This window comes from Momordica charantia (genome assembly GCF_013281855.1).
Source record: "Momordica charantia cultivar OHB3-1 chromosome 1 unlocalized genomic scaffold, Mcharantia_2.0 BLBB01000001.1, whole genome shotgun sequence".
NCBI classification, from domain to species: Eukaryota; Viridiplantae; Streptophyta; class Magnoliopsida; order Cucurbitales; family Cucurbitaceae; genus Momordica; species Momordica charantia.
The window spans coordinates 9,559,541-9,586,652 of record NW_028275157.1 but is presented as its reverse complement, the minus strand read 5'-3'; the positions used below and the strand labels follow the sequence as shown (position 1 = coordinate 9,586,652).

The following is a 27,112-nucleotide window of genomic DNA, read 5'->3' as shown; positions in this document are numbered from 1 at the left end:
TTACATCATAGTACAAGAAAATTGACAAAATATGAAAAATATCAACAAAATATCACTAATATATATATAATTAATATTAATATTAATTATTTTTAACTAATTTAGAAATAGAAAAAATATTTATTGGTTAATTTAAATATTTTTTAATTTTTTAATTTTTCTAACTTTTACTCAAATATTTATCCACATTAACATTTTATGATATTTCCATGAAATTGTACAAATCTTTATATGTAGATTGATTTTTCTTTTTTGCCCAAAAAAAAAAAAGGAAGAAAGAAAAGGCAAAGCAAGCGCAGAGGCAAAATCCGCGCCCGCAAAGAAAATCAAAAAGCAGACTTGGATTTGATCTTCCGTTATTGTTATTACACAACAGACTGAGACTACACTTCTATTCCTTCTTCTCCCTCTAAAAATGGAGGACGACGACAACAGTAAGGTTCTTGATCTCATCAAAGAGCTTGTTCTTCGCCTTCTTTCCCACAATCCCACCTCCGAATCCGCCCCTCCCAGCCCTAGCTCCTCCGATTTCCACAACTCTCTCCGCTATGCAATCCGCATCCTCACCAGCCGTATGGCTCCCTCAATTGCTCCCGATGCTGCCGCCATTGCCGAGTCCATCAAGCGCCGCCTCGCCACTGAAGGTAAGTCCTCTCAGGCCCTCACCTTCGCTGATCTCTACACTAAATTTGCCTCCAAAACCGGCCCTGGGAGTGTCGATAACAAGTGGGCTGTGCTTTATTTGCTTAAAATTGTGTCCGAGGATCGGAAATGTAAGCAGACCCAGTTTGAGTCTTCTGTGCTGCTGCCAAATTTGGTAGCCAGTGATCCCGTTTTGGGGAAGGATTCTGATTCTGGGGGTTTACGGCCGCGGGGAAGCGCTGAAAAGGAGTGGCAGAAGGGGGTTTTGCTGGTCGCGAAAGACCCTGAAAATCTTCGCGATATTGCTTTCAAGGAGTTTGTCAATTTGTTGAAGGAGGAAAATGAAGTGACGGAGGAGGTTTTGGTGAGGGATGTGTTGTACGCTTGTCAGGGCATCGATGGAAAGTATGTGAAATTTGACAATAATTCTGATGGGTATGTTTTATCCAGTTTCGTTAAGGCTCCCAGGGCAACTAGGACAATGGTTCGGAAGCTCTGTGAAATGGGGTGGCTATTTAGGAAGGTTAAAGGTTATATTTCAGAGAGTATGGAACGTTTTCCAGCTGAGGATGTTGGAACTGTGGGGCATGCTTTTTGTGCTGCATTACAGGATGAGCTTTCGGAGTACTATAAATTGTTAGCAGTTCTTGAAGCCCAGTCGATGAATCCAATACCTTTGGTTTCAGAGACAGCAAGTTCGGGAAACTATCTGTCTCTAAGGAGGTTAGTGGTCTGGTTTGCTGAGCCAATGGCGAAAATGAGGTTGATGGCTGTATTGGTGGACAAGTGCCGGGTCATGAAGGGTGGGGCAATGGCTGGGGCTATTCATTTACATGCTCAGCATGGTGACCCCTTGGTGCTTGAATTCATGAGGCATTTGCTGCGGCGTGTATGCTCTCCACTGTTCGAGATGGTACGGAGTTGGGTTTTAGAAGGGGAGCTGGAAGACATTTTTTCTGAGTTTTTTGTTGTTGGTCAGCAAGTGAAAGCCGAGTCTCTTTGGAGGGAGGGTTATAGGCTTCATGCTGCCATGCTTCCATCTTTCATTCCACAGTCTCTTGCACAACGTATTTTAAGGACTGGGAAATCGATTAACTTCCTTCGTGTTTGTTGTGAGGATATGGGATGGGCCGATGCTGCAACAGAAGCTGCAGTAGCTGCTGGGACCACAACCAAAAGGGGAGGTCTTGGATATGGTGAGACTGATGCCCTTGAATCTTTGGTAGATGGAGCAGCAAAAAGAATAGATAAACACTTGTTGGATGTAATGCACAAGCGGTACAAGTTCAAAGAACATTGTCTAGCAATTAAACGCTATTTACTATTAGGACAAGGTGATTTTGTCCAATATTTGATGGATATTGTTGGGCCTGAGCTTTCTGAGCCTGCTAATGCTATTAGCTCCTTTAAGTTATCTGGTCTGCTGGAAACTGCAATTCGCTCGTCTAATGCTCAGTATGATGATCCAGACATATTGGATAGATTGAGGGTTAAGATGATGCCTCATGGAACTGGAGATAGGGGTTGGGATGTATTCTCATTGGAATACGAGGCAAGAGTTCCACTAGATACTGTATTTACAGAGTCTGTCATGTCAAAATATTTAAGGATCTTTAATTTTTTGTGGAAGCTTAGACGTGTTGAGCACGCACTTATAGGTACTTGGAAGACAATGAAACCAAACTGCATCACGTCGTGTTCATTGACTAAGCTGCACCAATCGGTTAAGTTGCGATTACTCTCAACGTTGAGGCGATGCCAGGTCCTTTGGGTTGAGATGAATCATTTTGTTACAAACTTGCAGTACTATATAATGTTTGAAGTCTTGGAGGTATCGTGGTCTGATTTCTCGAATGAAATGGAAGCAGCAATGGATCTGGATGATTTACTTGCCGCTCATGAAAAGTATCTTCATTCAATATTTGAGAAGTCTCTTCTTGGAGAACAATCTCAGACACTTTGCAAGTCACTTTTTGTCTTATTTGATCTAATATTGCGATTTCGAAGTCATGCGGACAGGTTATATGAGGGAATACATGAACTACAATGCAGGTAATATTTTGTTTTTGTTTATTTATTTTAATGATCCTCTATGTACTATTTCTTTTTTTATTTTTTTTTGACTCTGTGCATCTTGTGTTTTATTAGAACAATAGAATCATCTCTACCCTCTAGAGACAAGAGTAAAAAGAATCGTGCAGCCGAGAAATCTTTAGAGACAGCATCGTGGATAGCTGATGGCAGGAAGGCTCTAACACAACGTGCTGGTGAATTTCTTCGGAATGTTGAGCAAGATCTAGCAGCATTAGCTAAAGAATATTCGTCATTGCTTGAGGGGTTCATTTCTCAGCTGCCTTTGCAACAACATGTAGATTTGAAGTTCCTCTTATTCCGCCTTGACTTCACTGAATTTTACAGTCAGTTCCGGCCTCATGTGTAGAGTGGATGTCAGATGTATACATCAAACAGAAGTATATCCTTTCATTGTTAGTCATAATTGAGGGCGCCAAACAATTTTTTTCATGGCAGCCACAGGGCTCAACCATTGAAAATTTCATTGACTGGCATGTAATTTTAGGTATGGAGTTGTTCATTTGTTTATAATCTGATGCAGAGGCTGTTTTTACATTTATGTGCAATTCTGAGTTCTTATAAAAGACTCAAGGGTTTTTGCCATTTTTATCATTAACGATTAGGAATGGTGTCTTATTACGGTTTTTGGACATGCCTCATGTTTTCCCTAGCCAGCTTTTATGTTCTTCTTTATTGGTGGTATTTGCGGGATCTGAGGAGTCTTTTTGGCAGAATTTTTTTCTTATTTGTTGGATTACCAAAGGCAGCCTGTCTCGGTTCTCTATGAAGGTATTTTCCCCTTTTATTATCCTTGGTGTTTCGAGGAGTTGAAAGGTCTCTTTTGCCTTTGCTTCTCTTATTTAGAGGCAGCGGTTCTTTTATTGGTTTTCTCCAATTCATAAGTTATTTTCGGTGTGTTAGTGGGGTCTTTTTCGTTGGCTTCATGGATCTATCCCTTCAAGTTTTTAAAGAAGACATCGTTTCTTCCCTAAGTTCATTTCAAGTTTATCCCCCCCTCTTAATTGATGATTATTTATCCTCCCTTCAGTCTGAACTAGTCTGAACTTGCCAAAATTCGCAAAGAAAAGACTCTTTGTATTGAAGCACACTCTATAAAAATGATGGAATGATGGAGATTCAAGCTCAGCAGGAAAAAAAGTTTGCAGAAGGTGTTAGAAATATTCGGGTCAAATATTCTCAGAAGTTCAAAGTTTTGTTCCCAGAAGATCAAGATGACCTTGATGATGTCCTTGATGTTCAAGATTCCTAAAGCTTCTATCTTTGGTTCCTTGCTCTTGGGAGGTTCTTTTAGGACGTAACCGCTTTAGCCTTTTTTAGTTTTTCTTCGGTGGCTCTTTTGCGTTGTATTACTCTGTTTACAATCTTTCTTTTTCTTGTCTTTTTATTTTTTCGCAACCCTTTAGGAGTTTGTATCTTTTGCACATCTTGTATCTTTTCATTAATCAATGAGAAGTTTGTATTTTGTTAAAAAAAAAAATACTAACTTGGAAAGTTAAAACTATCTATTCATTTACTATTCTTCTGCTTCCAAATTACATGAAAGATTTTTCCAGAAGTATGATCTCTGATAACAGTGAATTGTGGTTCTCTTCTAGACTTTATTCAGCAACTTCTTTGTGGTCACACTTTCTGAGGAAGAGCAAAGATTTTACGGGAAAACGCTATTTTCATGGTCTTAACAAGAAACTATGGAAGAAGTCCTCCAACAATTCTTATAGAGATTTTGTAGATTTCTTCGATTTAGGTGTGATGAACCTCTTCAAAAACTATTATAATTACATTGTTTATATGAAATTGAAATTACAACTTGGAAAAAGAAACATTGGTTTGGCAATGATTTTGATTCTGCACTTAAATGCTAATTTACGAAGAAAGAATCTGCTAGGATTGATCATTTAGATCTATAATTGGACAGCTTCACAAAGAAACTTGCATTGAAGCTCGTTCTAGAAGAAAGCTCGAATTGAATGCTGCGAGGGGGAGCCCACTTGGCAAACACTTAAGGTCTCTTGATCATGTTTGTTTAGAGGTCTCAAATTCGAACATGCTGAAAATGTGTGTGTGTTTTGTTGAACAATATTTTATTCCCTTGTATTTGGAGTTTTGTTCTGTTTTTTATCATTTTTTTTCTCCCTTTGGGAGAACTTATTTTCTTTGAGAAATGAAAATTTTGTTTATTGTAAAAAAAATATAATAATAATAATAAATAAATAAATACTGCTGGGAATTAATGACATTTTTACTGAATTTTACATAAAGAGGGTCAGTATATGTTAGAGCCTAAACTACTCCTTGCTCTTTGGATGATGTAAATGGAAAAATAATTTGAATATTCCTTTTTTTCCCCATGAGGTGCTCTTCAGTGAAGAGGAAGTGCACAAGGCTATTCGGAACCTAGGTACTCTCAAATCTCCTAGCCCAAATGGAATGGCAAACCAATATTATAAAAAGTCATGGAACATTTTGAAATCTGATCCCATTGAAGCATTCTAAGATTTTTTTCAAAATGGGATTATCAATGGGAGAAGAAATGAGACTTATATTTGACTCATAGCGAAAAAAAAAAAAGACAGCCAGCAAAGTTAGCGATTTCCGCCTCATCAATTTAGTCACCTCCCTCTACAAAATTATTGCTAAGGTCCTCGCCGGGAGGCTTCGAAGATCTCTACCATCTGTAATTCACGATTCCCAAGCTGCTTTTGTGGAGGGCAGGAACATCCTGCATGTGATCTTGGTTGCTTCTGAAGGAGTAGGTGAATGGAGAGCTAAGAAGACGCAAGGTTTTGATCTGAAACTTGATTACGAGAAAGCCTATGATGTGGTCGATTGGAGCTTTTTGATGGTTGTGCTAAAGATGAAAGGGTTTGGCTGTAGATGGTGCACTTGGATCCAAGGTTGTGTTGGTTCAACAAACTTCTCATGATGATAAATGGAAGGCCCAGAGGTAAAATCCTAGCTTAAAGGGGTCTTAGACAACGTTGCCCTCTCTCCCCCTTCCTCTTTACACTCATTAGAGATGCTTTTAGTTGTCTAGTCCACTTATGTCATGAGAAAAGAATCCCAAGGCTTCTTGGTGGGTTCCCAGAACGTGGCTTTAACACACCTCCAATATCAGGACGACACAATAATTTTCAGCCAAGGTGAAACAGAAGACCTAATGGATTGGTGGGGACTTATCTCCCTCTTTATTTTTGCTGCAAACCTCTCTATAAACTTGGATAAGACATCTCTTATAGGGATAAACATTGAGGAGCGCATCATTTTGGTCACTGCTAACCTTATTAGTTATAGAACATAAAGGCTCCCTTTTTCATATCTGGGATTCCCCCTGGATGAAAATGTAAAATTTATCGATTTTTGGGAACCTATGGTGTAAAAATTCAAATGCAAGCTATGCAAATGGAAAATTTTCAACCTATCCAAAGGGGGTGCCTAATCTTGGCTCAATCAGTGCTTAATAACTTACATCTCTATTATTTTTCTTTGTTGAAAGCCCCTCTTTCTGTAATCAAAACAATGGAAAAATATGTGAAAGACTTTTTTTTGGGACAGAGGATCTTTTCACTCGTGTAGCCACCTAGTAAAATGGGAATGGACATTGCTCTCACTTATGTATTTAGGCCTAGGTATTGGCTCTTTCAAGCAGCGAAACAATGTTTTTTTTTGCTTAAATGGCTTTAGCACTTCACTTAAGAAGAAAGAGCCCTTTGGAGGAAAGTTGTAGCTAGCATATATGGACCCAACCCCAAGGGTGGTTAACAGCCACACCGAGTGGAACTGGAAAAGGGCGCCATGGTTTGATATAGCTTGGAACACCAATCTTTTCCTCAAGTTTATGTCTTTCAAGGCAAACATGTTGGGTTTGGTGTCCTTAGCTCTTGTATTTGTAATTTATGAACAAATTATTTATTCAATACAGAGTTATCTTATTATTCATTTGCATTACTCGTATTCCAATAAACTAAGATCCAAGGTTATTTAATATAACTAGAACAATATATATTTGATATACAGTATATATTTAATATATAATGCATATATTTGATATACAGTATATATTTAATATACATTGTATATTTAATATACGGTGTATATTTTTTATATATAGTATATATTCGATATACAAGTGGATAATGTTCCAGTAATAACCTAAATGGTTTATAGTACATGGATAAGGTTTGGTACTTTATCCTGGTAACAGTATGGATACGACCCACTTTGTAATAGTTACAAACAACTTTACAAACAACTTTATTCAGGTCGTAAATGTAGAGTTATGAGATTGGGGGTACCTTATACAATGAGTTTGTATAAGACTGAACCGCGAAATAATTAATCATTGGCTCTAACACCATTGGTCAATAGATTGTTATCTCATAGGATGACTAGGTAACTCGATCTTAAACCTGAGCGAGTTATGGACTTCTGCCTATAAGGGATCATCCTTTGATTTGTATGGGTGAGAATGATAATCCTAACATTTTGGGGACAAGACCGAGTGGGGAGCTGGGAACATAACTATGCAAGATGGAATTTACTCCTTCCTAACTTTAGGGAAGTAAATGAGTGTTCTCTCAAGGACTGACTCCTGGACTTGAATAAGGGGCCCACCCTCTCACTGACCCAAGAGAAACTTCTAGTTATTGGTCGGACCATAACTAGATTGTTCATTAGAGGATCAGTGGTACTTAAGGTACAATAAGTAATCTAGGGGTAAAATGGTAATTTGATCCATTGAGGTTACAAACACTCATGAAGGATCGATTTACCGTCAATGGTCAATTTCTGTGGACATGAAATATTCTACAGTGAGAAGAGTGCAGCTGCAGATCTTTAGTGGAATCATATGCAGTTAACTAACCTTCTGATCTGTAGGTCCATTGAGTATTCTTGCTAGCTCACAATGGGTAAAACGAGGATCAAGATTTTGAGAGAATTGGAAATGTTCAAATTATATATTAGGGAATGTATATAATATATATGATGATACATTATATATATAGTTTACTTTTGAATAAAGGTTCAATAGTTAAACTATATGTTATGAGATAAATATTTGAATAGGATTCAAATAATTAATATGAATTGGATTCATATTAAAATTAAACGTTATACAAGAGAGATGCATTGAATATGATTTAAATATACAGTTTTAATTAAATATGTGATATTTAATTAAAAGTTAAATAATTAATTGTTAATTATTTATTTATTTTAATATCATATATCAAGAATGATAAGATATCCTAACGGTCTTATGATTTTCCCTCTCTATAAATATGACAGTAATCTAAACCCTAAAGGAAGGCTAAAAAAATCTCTCAACTCTCTTACTCTCTCAATCCCTTGCAATTGGATCCCACAATCTGGATTCTCGACCGAGAGACTTAGCCAGGAATATCAAGTGGTGTTGTTTCATTGGGATTACACGAAGGAAAGTCTACAGACGTAAAATCCAACTTTCTTCCCTATTTATATTTTTATGTATTTTAAATTTCATAAGAAATTCAAGAACGCGTTCTACTACTCCCGCTCCGGGATTCACATCCCCTTCAATTGGTATCAGAGTGCAGTTTTTCGTTCTGAATTTTCTGTTGAAATTTTGCACTGAATATGGTGGGTTTTCTTCTGCATTTTGATGTTTAAGGTTTATGAGTTTTGCAATTGGATGTTTATTGGTTTTGGCATTTAGATTTACAAATTCATTTGATTGGATCAATGTAAAGTTCCCGGGGTTTTGGGCATTTAATGTTGTAAATCATCATTCCTGCTGGATGAATTCGGAGGTTTTTCGCCACTATTAGGCAGAATTTTCACTGTTGAAGGAGAAGACTCGAGGTTGAGTTCGAAAATCTGAAAAAAAAAAATCACGTTGAAACGCTAACCCAACTACATGCGCATTGCATAAAATGTCACAATGTTGTGACATTGCCTAGAGTGTCCAGTGTTGCCCTCGTGAAGCTGTATTAATATAAGTGTTATATTACATGAAGCATGTTGTAATTTTCTTGTAATTAATATAATTGTTATGTTAATTAATGGAAAAATGAGTTGCATTGAGCATGAAATTTCTTTAGTAAATATAATTATTATATTGTTTTATGAATTTCATTTGATGCATGCCTATAAACTTAATTATATGTATAATTGTTATATGTATGTTTAAAGCTTAGTATTGCATGTTTAGAGTAAATTAATTTGTTTTGAAAAGGGTTTTAAAATTAATTAATTAAACCTTACGTTAACAATTTTTCTAATAAGATTAGAGTTTTTTCTTTAAAGAAAAAATTATAAAATATTGCCTATAAAGGAACCCTGTCTTAGCAAGATTCTGTCTAGGTTAAGGTATTTAAGTTGACCGTTTAGGGAACATCTCTACCTGGGAACCGACCTAGGGGTTGAATTTGTCAATTCTATAAAAGCATGCAATAATGTTTTAGTTTATTAAATTGTTTCATAAACTAAAAACATTAGTCAAAACTTTAAATAAGTTCTATTGGGAAAATGATTTTATTTAAGGAAAAATGTTTTAGCCGTTTTTTTTTCTTAAATAATAAACCCTAAGTTATAAAATACTTAGTGAGAGGATTACTGTATGTATATAACATACCAGTATGTTTCATATACGATATATGTATAATATATACTATTTACCTCACGCTCTCCGTGAAGTTTACACTATGAGATTCATACTTGGCATCATGGTGCCTTAGGAGCATCCTCCCTTCAGAAGGTGTTTGCATGGATCAATATCAAGGTGAATGGAGAAAGTATTTAAAGTAAGTGAGAGAAAGTCATGTGACAACATTCCTATGGTCTCCTTCATTAGTTTGCAAAGCAAGGGTTTCATGCTCGGCCTCGTGGTGTCCTGGGAGCATCCTCCCTTCAGAAGGTGTTTGCATGAGATCAATGCTATGGTAAACTCCATAAATGGATAGGATTCTAAAGTTTTTACGACGGTATTGTCCTACCCTACGGTGGGTGTGTCGGGGCAGAATTTTAGGGTACAAAATGAAAGGGCTATACTTACAAGAAATTATTAAGTTAGTTAATGATTTCTGGACCAAATGAAATGGTAGCTAATCATTATAGGGGTAAGAGTTGTCCTAGTATAGTGCTTGGTTGAGATAGTCTCAATTCAGTGAAGGAATAACTGACTACCCTTCGGTGGCGGTTGTTCTAAATCATTGAAGTATCATTGCAAATTATTTAATTGTTAGGGTTGATTATTCCTTAATTTGCTAAATTTGATTGGTTTAAAGAGTTTTTAAAAAGTTCTAATGTAAATAATTTGTTTGTTATCAGCAATTATGTTTACGTCTTTAATTTCACTTCTCGACACCAATAAACTGACTGGGGATAACTATCCCATGTGGAAAACGAACCTTAATGTCATACTCGTAGTAGATGATCTCTACTTTGTCTTAACGGAGGCCTGTCTGGAGGCCGTTAGACTTGACGCCACGAAAGTTGTTCGTGACGCATATGAAAGAAGGATAAAGGCCAACTCCAAGGCCCGAGTCTACATCTTGGCCAACATATCTGATATTTTGGCAAAGAAGCATGAGACCATGATCACTGCACTCGAGATCATGGATTCATTGTACGACATGTTTGGAAAACTTTTCTCACAAGTCATGCATGAAGCTCTCAAATTCATCTCCAACTTACGGATGAAGGAGGGAAAACATCTGTCTGGGAACATGTTCTCGGTATGATGGTCCACTTCAATGTGGCAGAGATGAATGGCGTTGTCATCAATGAGTCTAGCAAGTCAGTTTTATTATGGAGTCTCTTCCGAAGAGCTTCCTTCAGTTTCGCAGCAACACTGTGATGAATAAACTAGAATACAACCTAACCACGCTCCTCAATGAGCTCCAGACTTACGAGTCCCTTATGAAAAACAGGGGACCTGAGGGGAAGGCAAATGTTATCACCTCCAACAAAAACTTCCACAAAGCTTCGACCTTTGGGACTAAGCCTGGATCTTCTTCTTCGTGTTTAAAGAAATTCAAGAAGAAGAAGGGTAGATAGGGGAATAAAACTGTCCATGCTGCTGCCCAAAAGGAAAAAAAAGGCTAAGGTCGTAGACAAAGAAAAATGTTTCCACTGTAGTGTTGAAAGGCACTAGAAGAGGAACTGCACGAAGTACTTGGCCGAGAAGAAGAAAGAAAAATAAGGTAAATTCGATTTACTCGTTTTAGAAACATGTTTGGTGGAGAATGTCTAGATAATTGATTCGGGAGCCACTAATCACTTTTGCTTTTCTTTACAGAGAATTAGTTCCTTGAGGCAACTAGAGGCCGGAAAGATGTCTCTGAGAGTTGGAATCGGAGAGATCATCTCTGTTGTTGCAATGGGCAGCGTCAAGTTATTTTTCAGCAAGCGTAGATACATGTTATTAGATAATGTGTACATTGTCCCTCAAATGAAGAGAAATTTAATTTATGTTGCTTGCTTACTTGAATAATCTATGTCAATCTATTTTCTTTCTAATGAAGCGTTTATTATAAGAAAATGTGTTGAAATTTGTTCAACAAAATTAGAAAATAACTTGTACGTACTAAAACCAACTTTAACTAAAACAATTCTAAACACTGAATTATTTAAAACTACAACAACACATTCCAAAAGACAAAGAATTTCTCCTAAAGAAAATGTCCATATTTGGCACCTCAGACTTGACCACATTAATCTCAATAGGATTGAGAAACTGGTTAAGAGCGGTCTCCTAAGTGAGTTAGAGAACAACTCTTTACTAGTATGTGAATCATTACTTGAGGGTAAAAATGACTACAAGGTCATTTACAACAAAGAGTTATAGAGTCAAAGAACCCTTAGAACTTGTACATTCAGACCTTTTGTGGTCCAATGAATGTTCGAGCTCGTGGTGAGTATGAATATTTCATCTCTTTCATAGATGATTATTCAATATTTGGGTATCTTTACCTAATGCAACATAAGTCTGAAGCTCTTGAAAAATTCAAAGAGTATAAGACTGAATTTGAAAATTCATTAGGTAAGTCCATTAAAACACTTCGATCAGATCATGGTAGTGAGTATATGGACTTAAGATTTTAAGACTATATGATAGAACACGGAATTGCTTTCCAACTCTCAGCATCCGGTACACCACAACAAAATGGTGTGTCATAAAGGAGAAATAGAACACTGTTGACATGGTTCGGTCAATGATGAGCTATGCTTAATTGCCTGATTCGATCTGGGGTTATGCAGTAGAGAATGCAGTTTATATCCTGAACAATATTCCATCAAAGAGTGTCTCTGAAACACCGTTTGAACATTGGAGAGGTCGTAAACCTAGTTTAAGACACTTCAGAGCTTGGGAGTGTCCAGTACATGTGCTTGTGGCAAACCCAAAGAAATTGGAACCACGTTCAAATGTATGCCTATTTGTAGGTTTTCCCAAAGAAACAAGAGGTGGTTAATTCTTCGATCCTAATGAAAATAAAGTATTTGTATCGACAAATGCTACTTTCCTAGAAGAAAATCACGTAAGAGATCATAAACCACGTAGTAAAATGGTGATAAATGAAATTTCCGAATGAAGCTATCAGTACGACAGCAAGAGTTGTCGATACTGCTGGACCATCAACAAGGGTTGTTGACAGAGCCAGTACATCGAGCTAACATCAAACTTCACAAGATTTGAGAGGGCCTCGACGTAGCGGGAAGGTTGTAACTCAACCTGGCCGTAACGTGGGATTAACAAAATCCTAGGTCGTCATACCTGATGATGGCGTTGAGGACTCGTTGTCTTATAAACCGATAATGAAAGATATTGACAAAAGATGGATAGGTCAAAGCTGTGGATCAGGAAATGGAGTCTATGTACTCCAATTCTGTCTAGGAGCTTGTGGATCAACTTGATGGGGTAAAACGTGTTAGGTGTGTTGCCCTAAACTCATAGTTTGTATTTATGTAAAAACAAATTTATATTCAATCAATTTGTTGTTGAATTCATAGCATTGTACTGTCCAAATCCAATAAACTAAACACCCAAGGTTATTATCATATAACCGGGACAGTGTATATTCTGGTATATATTTGATATACCTTCCATATACAAATGGATAATGTCCCGGGAATAACCTAAAGGGTCTATAGTATATGGATAAGGCAGGGTACCTTATCATTCGTGTGGAGACACGCGAGTGAGGGTATCCTATACAATGAGTTTGTATAAGATCGGATGGCAAAATAACAAATCGTTAGATGTAACGCCATTGACTAACTGATTGCTATTTCATAGGATGACCAAGCAACTCATTCTCAATCCTGAGTGAGTTATGGACTCCTGCCCATGAGGCTCGTCCTTTGATCTGTATGGGTGAGAGTGGCCCGAGTCGCCGACTCAACATTCCTACCATTGTGGGGACGAGACCAAGTGGGGAGTTAGGAACATAACTTCATAAGATGGAGTTCACTCCTCCCGACTTTAGAGGAGTAGATGAGTATTCTCTTAAATGCTGACTCTGAGAATTGAACAATGGGCCTCACCCTCTCACTGGCCCGAGAGGGACTTTCGGTTATTGGTTGGACCATAATCGGGTTGTTCATTAGAAGAGCAGTGGTATTTAAGTAGTAAGACGTAACTTAGGATAAAACAGTAATTTAACCCAGCTTGAGTTACGAGCACTCGTGTAGGATTGACTTGTCATTAATGGTTGTATATCCGTGGACACGAAAATATTCTGTATTGAGAAGAATGCAATTGCGGGTCTTTAGTGGAGTCACCCGTAGTTAATGAATGTTGATTAACTCGGTTAATGAATTTGACCGATTGATCTCGTATCATTGGAGCTTCTGATCTGTAGGTCCATTAGGTCCCTTGTTAACTCACAACGGGTAAAATGAGGATCAAGTTTCTTGGAAGAATTTGAAATGTTTAAATTGCTCCAGGGATTATATATACGTATATTGATACATTATGATATATAGTTAATTCTAAAATAAAACTATATATTATGAGAGAAATTATTTGAATGAGATTCAAATGAAATTAATATGAATATTATTCATAGTAAAATTATAGGTTAAAAAAATAATGTACATAAAATGTACATTACAACTATAGGTTATACGAAAGAAATGCTATAGAATATGATTCTATTTTGGTAATAAATACTTAAGTGTTATTTATTTATTTGATTAATATAATTAATAATTTTACTATGAATCATATTCATATTAATTTCATTTGAATCTCATTCAAATAATTTCTCTCATAATATATAGTTTTAATTAGAATTAACTATATATCGTAATGTATCAATATACATATATAATCTTTTGAGCAATTTGAACATTTCAAATTCTTCCAAGAAACTTGATCTTTGTTTTACCTGTTGTGAGCTAACAAGGGGACCTAATGGACGTACAGATCAAAACCTAATGGACGGCCTATATATAATTGTTAATTAGATTATTATTAATTAATTGATTAGTAAGATTAATATAATATATATATATATATATATTGATTATTAATATTTAGTTAATTAAAACTCCTCTGTAAAATTGTAGGGGAGTGGGGAAGTTACCCCACGTCATGTTCGTTTTACAGAATAGTTCTGCAAAACAGAATATAACAAAGAGGTTCTTCCTTGTCTTTCTTTTCCCCTGTAGAGTTCTCTCAAGAAATATAACAAAATCCTTTTGAATTCCAAATTCGTTGTTCCTACAAGCAAGATCGTCATTCCCAGAGGATAGCGAGAAAATCAGTGGTAGTGTTTGTTGGTGATCACTTGAAGAAAGGTTCTTCAAAAGTAAGTTCTTTACCCCTGTATTTTTGCTTGGTTTTGTGGGTTTTGTTCCTCAAAATTCAAAGAACAAGATCTCTGTTTCTGCTACGGGATTAATGTCCCTTCAACCTGTAGGTTGCAAATGGATCTACAAGTAGAAGAGAGATGTCATGGAAAGATTCAGACCTTTAACGCTAGACTTGTGGCAAATTGTTATACCCAGCAGGAATGACTTTGATTATAAAGAAATTTTCTCCCATGTTGTCATATTAAAGTCCATCAGCATTCTTTTAGCGATTGCCATATATTATGACTATGAGATATGGCAAACAGACGTCAAGACAACTTTTTTGAATGACTATATTAATGAGAGCATTTACATGTCTCAATAGAAGGATTCATAGAACGTAGGGGTGAGCAAACATGTCCGAAAAACCTATCCGACCGAACGAAACCGACCAAACCGACGTCGGTCGGTCAATTTAGTTGATAGTATGGTGGAGTCGGTTTTGCAATATGCAAAACCGATATGTCGGTCGGAATGGTCAAAACATCTACTTTCCAACTGACCGACCGGAAAAAAAAGTAAGAAAAGCTGCTACCAACTGGTAGCAGCACTCAATAAAGCAGCGCAGCTGAAAAACAGCAGCTGTTTTAAGTTTACTTTTTAGTTTTCAAAATTTCTTTTATCGATGGTTTTTAGCTTCCCAATGTATTTGCTTTTTCATCTTTTCATCATCTTCGTTTTTTTTTCTTCTTCTTCAATATTTATCTTTACATCTTCGTTTTTTCTTCTTTTTTTCAATATTTTAAGGTTCCTCTCCCTTCTCTTCTGTTCACAGCGCCGCCGGGAGGGAGGTTCACTTTTTCTTCTTCTTCTTCAATATTTTAAGTGTCCCTCCTTTCTCTTCTGTTCAGCGCCGTTGTGACCTCTCCCTCACTTCTCTTCCATGGGCAATGTCGCATCTCCCCTCCTTCACAGTTTATGCAGCTTCTTGGTGGAAACTGACTAAATCGACCGACCGAACTGAAGTCGTTTCGATCAGTGCAAAAGAGCTTTGAAGAAAAGGTCGGTTTCCTAAAATTGAAACCAACTAGGTCGGTTTTCAGCGCCGATTTTAGCCAAAAATCGACGCCGACTACCGATGCTCCGCCTTAATAGAACAAGGTAAGATCAAAAAGTTTGCAAACTTAAGATATCCATTTATGGATTGAAACAAGCTTCAAGATCCTGGAACATAAGGTTTGACACTGCAGTCAAATCTTATGGCTTTGACCAAAACGTTGACGAACCTTGTGTTTACAAGAAGGTCGTTAATAGTACTGTAGCTTTCCTAGTTTTATACATTGATGATATCCTACCATTGGAAATGATGTATGTTTTCTCACCAACATTAAAAAACTGGCTGGCAACACAATTCTAAATGAAAGATTTGGGAGAAGCACAATATTGTTGATCTGTTTACAAAGGCTCTCATGGCTAAAGTGTTTGAGGGTCATCTAGAGAGTCTAGGTTTACGAGACATGTATCATTTAGTCTAAGGCAAGTGGGAGATGTTATTGGGTATATTGTATATCCTAGTTCATTGTAATACTTGTACATCTCACTCGCTTTCGGACAAGTGGGAGATTGTTGGGTTTGGTGCCCTTAGCTCGTATATTTGTAATTTATGAACAAATTATTTATTCAATAAAGAGTTATCTTATTATTTATTTGCATTACTCGTATTCCAATAAACTAATATCCAAGGTTATTTACTGTAACCGGAACAATATATATTTGATATACAGTATATATTTAATATATAGTGTATATTTTTGATATACAGTATACATTCGATATACAAGTGGATAATGTTCCAATAATAACCTAAATGGTCTGTAGTACATGGATAAGGTTGGGTACCTTATCCTGGTAACCCTATAGATACGACCCACATCAATCGAAGTGGTGGAACGCTCTCCTAAATCAAAGAGAGAGCTTCTGCACCTCTCTCCAAGAGATAAGATTGGTATCAGAATCGACTGAAGGAGAGTGAAGAGGTGGCTACTCTCCTAGCCCAGCCCACGGGCAAGCCTCTTCTTTGTAGTCTACATCAAGTGCATTGAATGCTCCACAATCTGAATCAAAGAGGATGGGTCAAGGAGAAGTTCGGGACAAAACCTAAGTGGATCTACGACAAAGTGGAGCCTCCGAGGGTACACATCCTCTCATTCGGGAGAAGGCTTTCTAGTTATCTCTCAAATTAGAGGCATTGAAGCGATCGAGCGGGAGAAAGAAAGAAAACTATTGCACACGTCCCTCATTTGCCCTTTACTAAATAATAGAAAGCTTAAGCCCTTCCGATCGATCACCCGAGAAGACTTCGATGAACCGCCTATAGTTTAATATATACTAAAAAAATATTTGATCTTACCATTTCCGAAGGAACTGGAGTTACATCTCTTTTCCATTTCTATTCTAGAGTTTTTATGTATTTCCACGCTCCTTCAAGACCCCGAAAACCGAACAACTTTTCTTCGGAACACATACAAGATTCGTCATTACTGGCTAGAAAACGAGGGCATCATTTGCTTTCCTCTAATATAGAGGAATATTGTTAGGATATTATTTTTAAAAATTATATATAATTACAAGGACATGATGATAAAATAAATATTTCTTTTCATTTCCTGCAATCAATCAAATAAAAAATTTTATTTTTATTGATTTGAAATCATTTCCATAATTTAAAATTCCTCCAAATTTTTAAGAAGTTGACATAAATCTCAACTTGTTCTTCTCTTGAGTGTCTTAATTTCTCCTCTAAATGCACCACTTATATATCATAAATCTAATAAACATGAGCCACATTTAGAATTACGAATGAATAAGATAATAATTGAAAAATATTAAAATGTAATAGATTAGCTTTGAAACTTTTAAACACTAAATTAAAAAAATACCAAAACATGAGGAACGAAAAATATATATTTGAACTAAATAAAAAAAAGGAAAAATATTAATTTAACCCTAAATTTAGGGAGGTAAAACTTTCCATTTCAGTGAATTGTACATTATACTTGGATAAATATTTCAATTTTTGCCCTATAACTTTCCAGGGTGTTGTAATTTTTATCATTGAATAAGTTTTCGTTTGCAAAATTGTTGAAAAAAGTATTTTCATATGTGTCAAATGAAAACACATATTTTGTATGAAATTATTTAAGATTCAGACGAAAACTACCTTAGCAAAAATTGAATTTCTATGAGAACCAATACCAGGCTAAATAATATTTAGTCTGACATTTGTGGGTTTTTTCAATTTAGTCCTTATTATTTAAAATGTTTCAATTTAATCCATTATGTTTTAACAATTTTTAATTATACTATTTTATTTGGTGAATGTTAAAATTGAGTGAGAATATAAACTCTTGACATTTAGTGAGTCGGCATTGAATTTTTTTTCTGTTGGGTGCCCTAATTTCTAATCTAAATTTCTATTAATGGACAAAGTATATCACATCATAGTAAATTTATCACGAGGGACGTTTAGAATTCACCCATTAATAAGAGTATAATTGAAAATTATTAAATGAGCTATAAATTAAAACATATATTTTTATATGAAATTAATAGGATTCGGACAAAAAAAATGAGATTCTTTTGTTGAAATAGGTAAGTTTTGGGAAAATTATTTATAACCAATTTTGTGCATTAATCAAACTTTAACTTGGTACCGAACTAAGTTTGCACTATATTAATGATTTTAGAATTTCTTACTTTATTCTATTCTATTAAAGTTAGGGGGTGATTTAAAGAATTTCTATTAAAATTACCACACTAACCTAAATTTAAGGTTTATTTTTTCAATCCAATAAAATCAAAAGTTGAAGGTAGAAATTGAATGGCCAATATGAACTATCTCGATATTATTGAAATTTTAGACTAAATTACAAAAAGTATCCTACATTTTGTCATTTGTTAAAAAAAAATCTCTATTCTTTAAAAAATTTCAATTTATTTTTAATCTTTCAAAAATGTTTTAAGGGTACCATTTGAACAAACGTCCAAATTTTTTATAAAAAATTCAATTTATTTTTAACCTTTCGTAAATGTTTCAAAGGGTACTATTTTACAAATGTTCATTAAAATTTGAAAAAAAAATCAGCATGACAAAATCTAGAATTATGGAACAATTAGAAGCATGCCTAGAACAATTAATTAGTACTACAACAAATTAATCTTCGTTAATTATTATGCATTTTAAATTTTACCACGTCAATATTCTATTCAAAATATTATGGAGTCTCGTAGTTATTAAAAGATTTACAAAATTGCAGGTAGTATTGAAATTTTTAAAATGACCGTAGAATAAATGAAAAATGAAGAACATGCATTGCACACAATGGCTCATAGTTGACCCAAGAAAAATACAACTCACACGTGCGAAGTACACCGTTGCACACGTGCGAGTGGGCCCCAGCGGACCGACACCAGACTCCAACTACACTTCCGACGCTCCCTTCACATGCTTTCCTTCACTGAATAAACAGAAAAAAATTTTATAAAGAAATTAAAAAAGAAAAAATGGAAAATCCAATAAAGTTCACTTCGTATATACTTCTCATCGGAAACCAAAAAAACCCACTTCTCTCTCTCTCTAAAACCGAAGGCCCATCTCTCCATTTTCCTCTCTCATGGGGTTTCCTTTTTCTTCCTCTTTTCAGCAATGCCATGGAAGATCACCACTGCTGCCGGTCGGTACCTTTAACTTTTCTATTTTTCTGTTTGGTTCCCTGGAAAATGAGGGAAAATCTGGCATTTTCTCGGCAACCAAACAGCAAACAATGTGGCGGATTACTTTTTTGTTTCTTTGGATCTACGGCTCTTCATCAAACTCACTTCTTCTGCATTTCTTTCTTCTTTTCCCATTTCTCTGCAGCGCCTGAGAACTTTCCAGATCTGAAGCTTTCAAGACTTGCCGGAATTTTTTTCTTCTCCTCCCTCATTTTTGCTTTCAGGTGAACTCACGCACCCTTGAACTCTTTTTTTTTCTATGTTTTTATTTTTTATTTTAAGTTTTCTATTTTCTAGTCGAGAACTGTTCGTACGACGTCGTTTTGGGTTCTGCAAGCCGTATTACAATGGAGAGATTTTTTTGAATTTTTTCTTCCGATTTTTCCGGCAACCGCTTGACTCTGACTCTGTTATCCGATGTTTCGGCTCTTCAAGAGGGAAATTTTGAATTTTGAGCTTTGTTTTGGGTTTTATTTTTTAGGTCTGTTTGAGAAAAATTGCATTCAAAAAGTGTGAAGATGATGCAGAAGCCTCCACCAGAGGATTTCTTACTGAAAGAGACCAATCCCCATCTGGGCGGGGGGAAGGTCACTGGCGACAAACTAGCCAGCACCTATGACCTCGTTGAGCAAATGTATTACCTCTACGTTCGGGTCGTCAAGGCGAAAGACTTGCCCGGGAAAGATGTCACCGGGAGCTGCGACCCCTACGTCGAGGTTAAGCTTGGAAACTACAAAGGTACCACTCGCCATTTCGAGAAGAAGTCGAATCCCGAATGGAATCAGGTGTTTGCCTTTCGAAGGATCGGATTCAGGCTTCGGTTCTTGAGGTGATTGTGAAGGATAAGGATTTTGTGAAGGATGACTTCATGGGGAGGGTTCTTTTCGACATGAATGAGGTCCCGAGAAGGGTACCGCCCGATAGTCCCCTGGCGCCGCAATGGTATCGGTTGGATGATAGGAAGGGGGACAAGGTGAAAGGAGAGCTGATGTTGGCTGTTTGGATGGGAACGCAGGCAGATGAAGCATTTTCCGAGGCTTGGAATTCGGATGCTGCAACCGTGAGCGGAGCTGATGGGATCGCGAATATTCGGTCGAAGGTGTATCTTTCCGCTAAGCTTTGGTACTTGAGGGTGAATATCATTGAAGCTCAGGATCTGCAGCCGAGTGATAAGGGTCGGTATCCAGAGGTTTTTGTGAAGGCTATACTTGGAAATCAGGCTTTGAGAACTAGAATTTCGCAGTCTAGAACTATCAATCCAATGTGGAATGAGGATTTGATGTTTGTTGCGGCCGAACCATTTGAAGAGCCTTTGATACTAAGTGTGGAAGACCGAGTTGCACCGAACAAGGATGAGGTTTTGGGACGGTGTGCAATCCCGCTGCAGTATGTCGATAGGAGATTGGACCATAGACCTGTGAACACAAAGTGGTTCAATCTTGAGAAACACGTTGTTGTTGTTGAAGGGGAGAAGAAGAAGGAAATCAAGTTCTCTAGTAGGATTCACATGAGGATTTGTTTGGAAGGTGGCTACCATGTTTTGGATGAATCGACACATTACAGTAGCGATCTCCGACCGACCGCAAAACAACTGTGGAAGAACCACATTGGGGTGTTAGAATTGGGGATTCTGAATGCTCAGGGGCTAATGCCAATGAAGACGAAAGATGGGCGAGGAACGACTGATGCGTACTGTGTGGCGAAATACGGGCAGAAGTGGGTTCGAACGAGGACGATCATCGACAGTTTCATGCCCAAGTGGAATGAGCAGTACACTTGGGAGGTTTTTGACCCCTGCACTGTCATCACAATTGGGGTTTTCGACAACTGCCATCTGCACGGCGGGGATAAGGCTGGAGCAGCGAAAGATGCACGGATAGGGAAGGTAAGAATTCGCCTTTCTACGCTCGAAACCGATCGAGTTTACACACATTCATATCCTCTGCTGGTTCTGCACTCAAGTGGGGTGAAGAAGATGGGTGAGATTCATTTGGCTGTGAGATTTACTTGCTCTTCTTTGCTAAACATGCTGCACATGTACTCACATCCCCTCCTCCCCAAAATGCACTATCTTCACCCATTGACTGTTAGCCAACTCGATAGCCTACGGCACCAGGCGACTCAGATCGTCTCGATGAGGCTGAACCGTGCCGAGCCCCCGCTGCGAAAAGAGATCGTCGAGTATATGCTCGACGTAGGCTCCCACATGTGGAGTATGAGGAGAAGCAAGGCGAATTTCTTCAGAATCATGGGAGTTTTCAGTGGCTTGATTGCAGTTGGGAAATGGTTTGATCAGATTTGCAATTGGAGAAACCCAATTACAACTGTTCTAATTCACATCTTGTTCATCATCCTTGTCATGTACCCTGAGCTCATTCTTCCCACAATTTTCCTCTACCTGTTCCTAATTGGAGTTTGGCATTATAGATGGAGGCCAAGGCACCCTCCTCACATGGACACCCGCCTCTCCACGCCGACTCCGCTCACCCCGACGAGCTCGACGAGGAGTTCGACACGTTTCCCACTTCCCGACCCGCTGACATCGTGAGGATGAGGTACGATCGGCTGAGGAGCATTGCCGGGAGGATCCAGACTGTAGTCGGGGACCTCGCGACGCAGGGCGAGAGGCTGCAGTCTCTACTCAGTTGGCGCGACCCGAGAGCTTCAGCATTGTTTGTGATCTTCTGCCTGGTTTCTGCCATTGTTCTGTATGTTACGCCGTTCCAAGTTGTGGCGCTTCTCTCCGGGATCTACGTGCTGAGACACCCGAGGTTTCGGTACAAGCTCCCATCCGTGCCTCTGAACTTCTTCCGGAGGTTGCCGGCAAGAACGGACTGCATGCTATGAGGATCAACTGAACTTTTCTGGGTAAAAAATGATGGGGCAAAACATGAAGAAGCTTTTGTTTGCTGGTTTTATCACATCTTTGTTTAGGGGGCAAATTTTGGGGCATTCAAGAGTTTAAATCTTATGATGGCCTTCCCCAGCAGGTGAAGGCAGTTTTTATTTATGGATTTCTTTTATGTTAATTATCTTTTAAATAGAATTTCTTGGCATTATTAAGTTTCTGAGGTTTTTTTTCTTTTTTTTTTCTCTTTCTTTTTCAGTTTAGATTATGACTAGAATTCCATTGAGACTGGCCATTTTGTGGACCTTCATTTTTTTTTTGTGGTGTTTGGACTTTTGGATTTATCTATTTTGTACATAATGTATCCTAAGGATGATTTAGCATTTTCATATTCTTGTTTCAATATTTTTACTTGATTGGTTTAACTCTTATTTTGGTGATTGAACCTTCAAAATATTTATCCATTCAATGCCATTGTTTTTGCATTCACCTTCCCTCATATCCTTGCAAATAGTTACAAATCAATTTTTCTTTTTTCGAAGTTAAAAAGTTGATGGACTTCAACTTGTGCTAGATTCTGCTTGTGTTAGAGAGTGGGTGCTTAGGAATAGGGCTCACATAGCATGGCTATAAATTGCTTTTAAATGCTGTGTAAGTTTGTCGATAAATCCTAACAGCAGAAAATCTAGGAAACCTGGAAATGCTCTATGTCTGTTTGGCCTGTACTCACATTGTTAATGCTACAACACTGTTTGAGCAACCAAGAAAAATTCACATTCAACCTTCCCCCTTACCCTGTTAAAAAGAAGTTAGTTAACCATATTCATCGATTACCATTTTGTTAAGGGCTATTGGAGCCGATCTTGGTGTGGATTTACAATAGTCATTGTGCAGCATAGTTTTTTGTTTATATAAAACTCTTTTCACTTGCGTTGGCCAAAATTTGTTTGCATTTATAGTTTAGCTTTCTTGAGGTATTGTTAAAGTGTGTAGTGAACATTCTCTGTAGATTCGAGCATTTTATTACTTGCTACAACGATACTGTACACTTGCACATAAGAAACACAATTTCGTTCAACAAAGCGCGTCGATTTTTCGTCATTGTTAAGCTTTGTTGAAAAATCATGATTTCTATCATTGTTTGTTCCTAAGCCCCAATTCATTTTCTTGTATCCAACATTCTTGTCAATTACGAGACTGAGGTTATGAAGCAGGTTAAACAAGCAAGATGCACAATGCTAATGGATTATCTTTCATAGTTCTTTTAACTAGCACATGAGATCCATCTAAAAAAACAAAAATCTCCCACCATATCTGATATCGTTGAGAAATCAATATGATGCAATATCTTCTATCAAGTAAAGACATTCACAAAAAAAAAAAAAAAAAAAAGTAGACGTATTTCCTCCAATGTTGATAATACTTTTTTCGTTTGATTCAATGCTAAATATTTTCTAATAAGAAGAACAATAGTAGACAATATTTCAAAAGTAGACAATATTTTTGTTCTCTCAACCATATTTCACAAATCATGCATTCACATCACTTGCATTATATATATATATATATATATATATATATCAGTTTCATACCATGGTTAAATTATAAAAATATGAATATTATGCATACATTTTGCATCCATCTAGCTTTATCATGCACATGAATGTGCATCCAGAGACATTCATTGGTTGTGCCAAAGCAACTACGAATATCATGAATATCTGTTGCATTCATCTAGCTTTCACATGTATATGTATCATGTATGTAAGCTAAATACATTGAATAAATAAAAGCAAAAAGAGAGCATATGTTCATACGTTTTCAAATGCATTATTACATTTCAAACTTAAAAAAGTATTTTTGCTTATCGCTTGTCATTCAAGATATTGGGACAATGCATATTTGCAAATACACCCATCATTCTTGTAAATGTCATTCACACGACAAGTAATGCATACAATGTGTGGAAGTCTACACTTTCATGAACACTTGGGTTTGTGTTGGTTTTTTCATCATGCTTCAAGTGCACATCTCATTCACTTGGACATCTTTTTAAGGAGGATTTCTAAATCCTGCACTTAGGTGAAGAACTTCCTAACAAATCAAATCACTTCAACTTTTTAGAAAAATTGAAACCATCTTTTTTGATAAAATCAAACTAGATCCAAGATCGAGGTCGAAGCCTGTATAAAACAAAGGTCTATTGCATTTCATTCTTTCTTGGTTAAATCAAACCCGATCAAGATCGAGGTCGAAGCTTGTGTCTAATGCAGGTCCGCTGCATTTTATTTATCTTTTTGGTTAAATCGAACCTGATCCAAGATCGAATTTGAAACCTGTGTGAAGTGCAGGCCTAGTGCATTCTCATCTTTTATTGGTTAAATCGAACCTAATCCAAAATTGAAGTCAAAGCATGTGTAAAGCGCAAGTCCAATGCATTTATATCTTTTTGGGTTAAATCAAACTCGATCCAAGATCGAGGTTAAATCTTGTAACTAGCACAGATCTACTGCATTTAATTTATCTTGTTGGTTAAATCAAATTTTATCTAAGATCGAGGTTGAAGCCTATGTATAGCATAGGTTCATTACATTTTTATCATCTTTTTTGGATTAAATCAAACCTGATCCAAGATCGAGGCCGAAGTGTGTGTATAACACATGTCCTTTGCATTTATCATCTTTTTGGTTTAATCAAACCCTATCCCAAATCGAAGTCGAAGAATGTGTCTAACATAGGTCCACTGCATTTAATTTATCTTGTTGGTTAAATCGAACTCAATCCAAGATCGAGATCAAAGCCTGTGTACATTGCATTTTTATCATCTTTTTGGTTAAATCGAACCCGATCCAAAATCCAGGTCGAAGCCTGTGTCTAATACAAGTCCGCTGCATTTTATTTATCTTCTTGGTTAATTCAAACCTGATCCAAGATCAAGTTCGAATCTTGTGTCTATCATAGGTTTAGTGCATTTTCATCTTTTTGGTTAAATCAAACCTGATCCAAGATTGAAGTCGAAGCTTGTGTATAGCATAGGTCCTTACATTTTATCATCTCTTTGGTCAAATCGAACATGATCCAAGATCGAAATCGAAGCTTGTGCATAGCACAAGCCCCTTCCATTTTGTCGATCTTTTTGGTTGAATGGAACCCAATCCTAGATCGAGGTTGAAACCTGTGTATAGCCTAAGTCCTTTAAATTTTATCATATTTTTTGTTAAATCGAACCCGATCAAAATCAAGATCAAAACATGTGTATAGCGCAAGTCTTTGTATGTTATTATCTTCTTGGTTAAATCGAACCCGATCCAAAATCGAGGTCGAAGCCTGTGTTAAGCGCAGGTTTGTTGAAGTCAAGCCTGGGGTGTCAAGTTGGGTATGCTACTATTTTGCCTTTTGCCTTCTTTGAGCAAAATTTTTGCCTTCCCAATATTTTGTCTTTCTCCTTTATATACCCTTTTAATTTTGCAAGAATACATAAAAGGGGCATGTTGTGACACTGTAGTTGGTCCGACTTATTTTTTTCTATTATTATTGTTATTATTAAATTTTATTATAAAAAGAAAAAAATAATAAAAACAAATTAAACATATGGGGTTTGTTTTTAACAAAATGTTGTAAAAGATTAAATTAAAAAATTTTAAAAAAAATTGGATTAAGTCATTAGTCAAAGTTTTTGTTAAGTTGGTTTTTTTCCCTTTCAATATCTGACTTTTTCCCTTTTAATCTCTTACTTTAGTTCAGCAACCCACCTTTCTTACCCTATAAATATGGATCAATTGAGCATTTGGGAGAGGACAAAGTAAATGAAAGAACAAAAAAATATGAGGATAGAAAGTTAAAAGATTTTCCATAAAGAAAGAAAATTTCTTTCTTTATTATTTATTATTTTTTTAAATCTCAACATTCCGACCTACGGCGTCCTACGATAGTCAGACCCCCGATAAAGTCTCCCTACGAGTCCGGTGATAGACCCAGAACATTCCCTATATTGGTGAGTAAGGTGGGATAGTTTTGTTTATTTTTGTCATGTTTATTTTAAATGTGGTGACCAATCACATCTCATAGATGGTTGGTAGCGACTTCAACCTTCTTATCTCGAAATAGACCCTTTAAAGGATGACGTCGGACACTCCACATTAAGATGATGTTGCGACAGTTGCGACCTGTTGAGCTCTTCTCGTCTCTAAGCTCAGTTTGGATGATTGTATCTTGTAGATCGTCTTCCTCTTCTAGTTGGGAAGGTCGCACAGATAGCACCAATCAGAGATCCTTCTGAGGTCGAGGGTGGTCATTGCTATCGAGTACCAACTTCTCAATAGGTTGATTGGTCGATTTCTTTTTGGGATGGTCATCCACCTTTTACTTGCCCTTTCTGGAATCACTCGAGATCTTAGGTTTTGGCAACTTGAGGAGAGGCACCCCGACATTCAGTAGAGCTTGTGTCATGGCGTCCATCATCGCCTGCATTTAAGCTAGTAGAGTTGCAACTCGATTGATGAGACCTCCTCTACATGTGTAGATTTAGTCCTTCGAGCATCAACTAATGTCTTTTGCTTTGTAGGCTTACGATGTTTGGTAACCCCTTTGTTGGTTCTGCCATTGTTTGGTGGACTCGAATCTCCAGGGTGATCGTTACTTGAACCTTGGGAACTATTCGCCATTTGTAAAGCACAAGAGCTTTATTTACGTTGAGTTCCCACAAAAGGCACCAAAAGTTGATGCATGATTCTGTTAAGCTACCGAAGGTCGGCCATGTGGCAATAGGAACGAGCTAGCGATATGCAACCTTAAATAAGAGGGACTTGCAAAAGAAACAAACACTCTGACGCTCAAGTCAGTATGGCACGAGCTATTGTAAGTCGTTCTCGGAGTAGAATTATGTACCTGAGCAAGGTGACAGAGTGTCCCTTTATAGGCAGTGGGGGAAACAAGACCATTGGAACCGCTCTAATCGACTGTTGTGGCTGTCGAGCCCCCAGT

General features: G+C 37.0%; 3 protein-coding genes across 3 annotated transcripts; all 3 read left to right on the top strand.

Annotated features, from left to right (window-relative positions):
- Positions 1–288: 288 nt before the first annotated feature.
- On the top strand, positions 289–3,327 carry SPC98 (spindle pole body component 98). Its single transcript, XM_022299241.2, has 2 exons — positions 289–2,694; positions 2,791–3,327. The coding sequence occupies exons 1-2, from the start codon at positions 416–418 to the stop codon at positions 3,080–3,082; spliced, it is 2,571 nt and encodes an 856-aa protein (XP_022154933.1). The 5' UTR covers positions 289–415; the 3' UTR covers positions 3,083–3,327.
- A 6,719-nt stretch (positions 3,328–10,046) lies between these two features.
- LOC148213242 (uncharacterized) lies at positions 10,047–11,206 on the top strand. Its single transcript, XM_088123778.1, has 2 exons — positions 10,047–10,448; positions 11,012–11,206. The coding sequence occupies exons 1-2, from the start codon at positions 10,047–10,049 to the stop codon at positions 11,204–11,206; spliced, it is 597 nt and encodes a 198-aa protein (XP_087979904.1).
- Positions 11,207–19,080: 7,874 nt separating this feature from the next.
- On the top strand, positions 19,081–22,574 carry LOC111022064 (FT-interacting protein 3). The gene is given in 5 exon segments (XM_022299226.2): positions 19,081–19,241; positions 19,427–19,505; positions 19,763–20,076; positions 20,079–21,749; positions 21,752–22,574. Coding segments are annotated over 3 exon segments (2,325 nt in total). The 5' UTR covers positions 19,081–19,241; positions 19,427–19,505; positions 19,763–19,799; the 3' UTR covers positions 22,129–22,574.
- Positions 22,575–27,112: the final 4,538 nt, after the last annotated feature.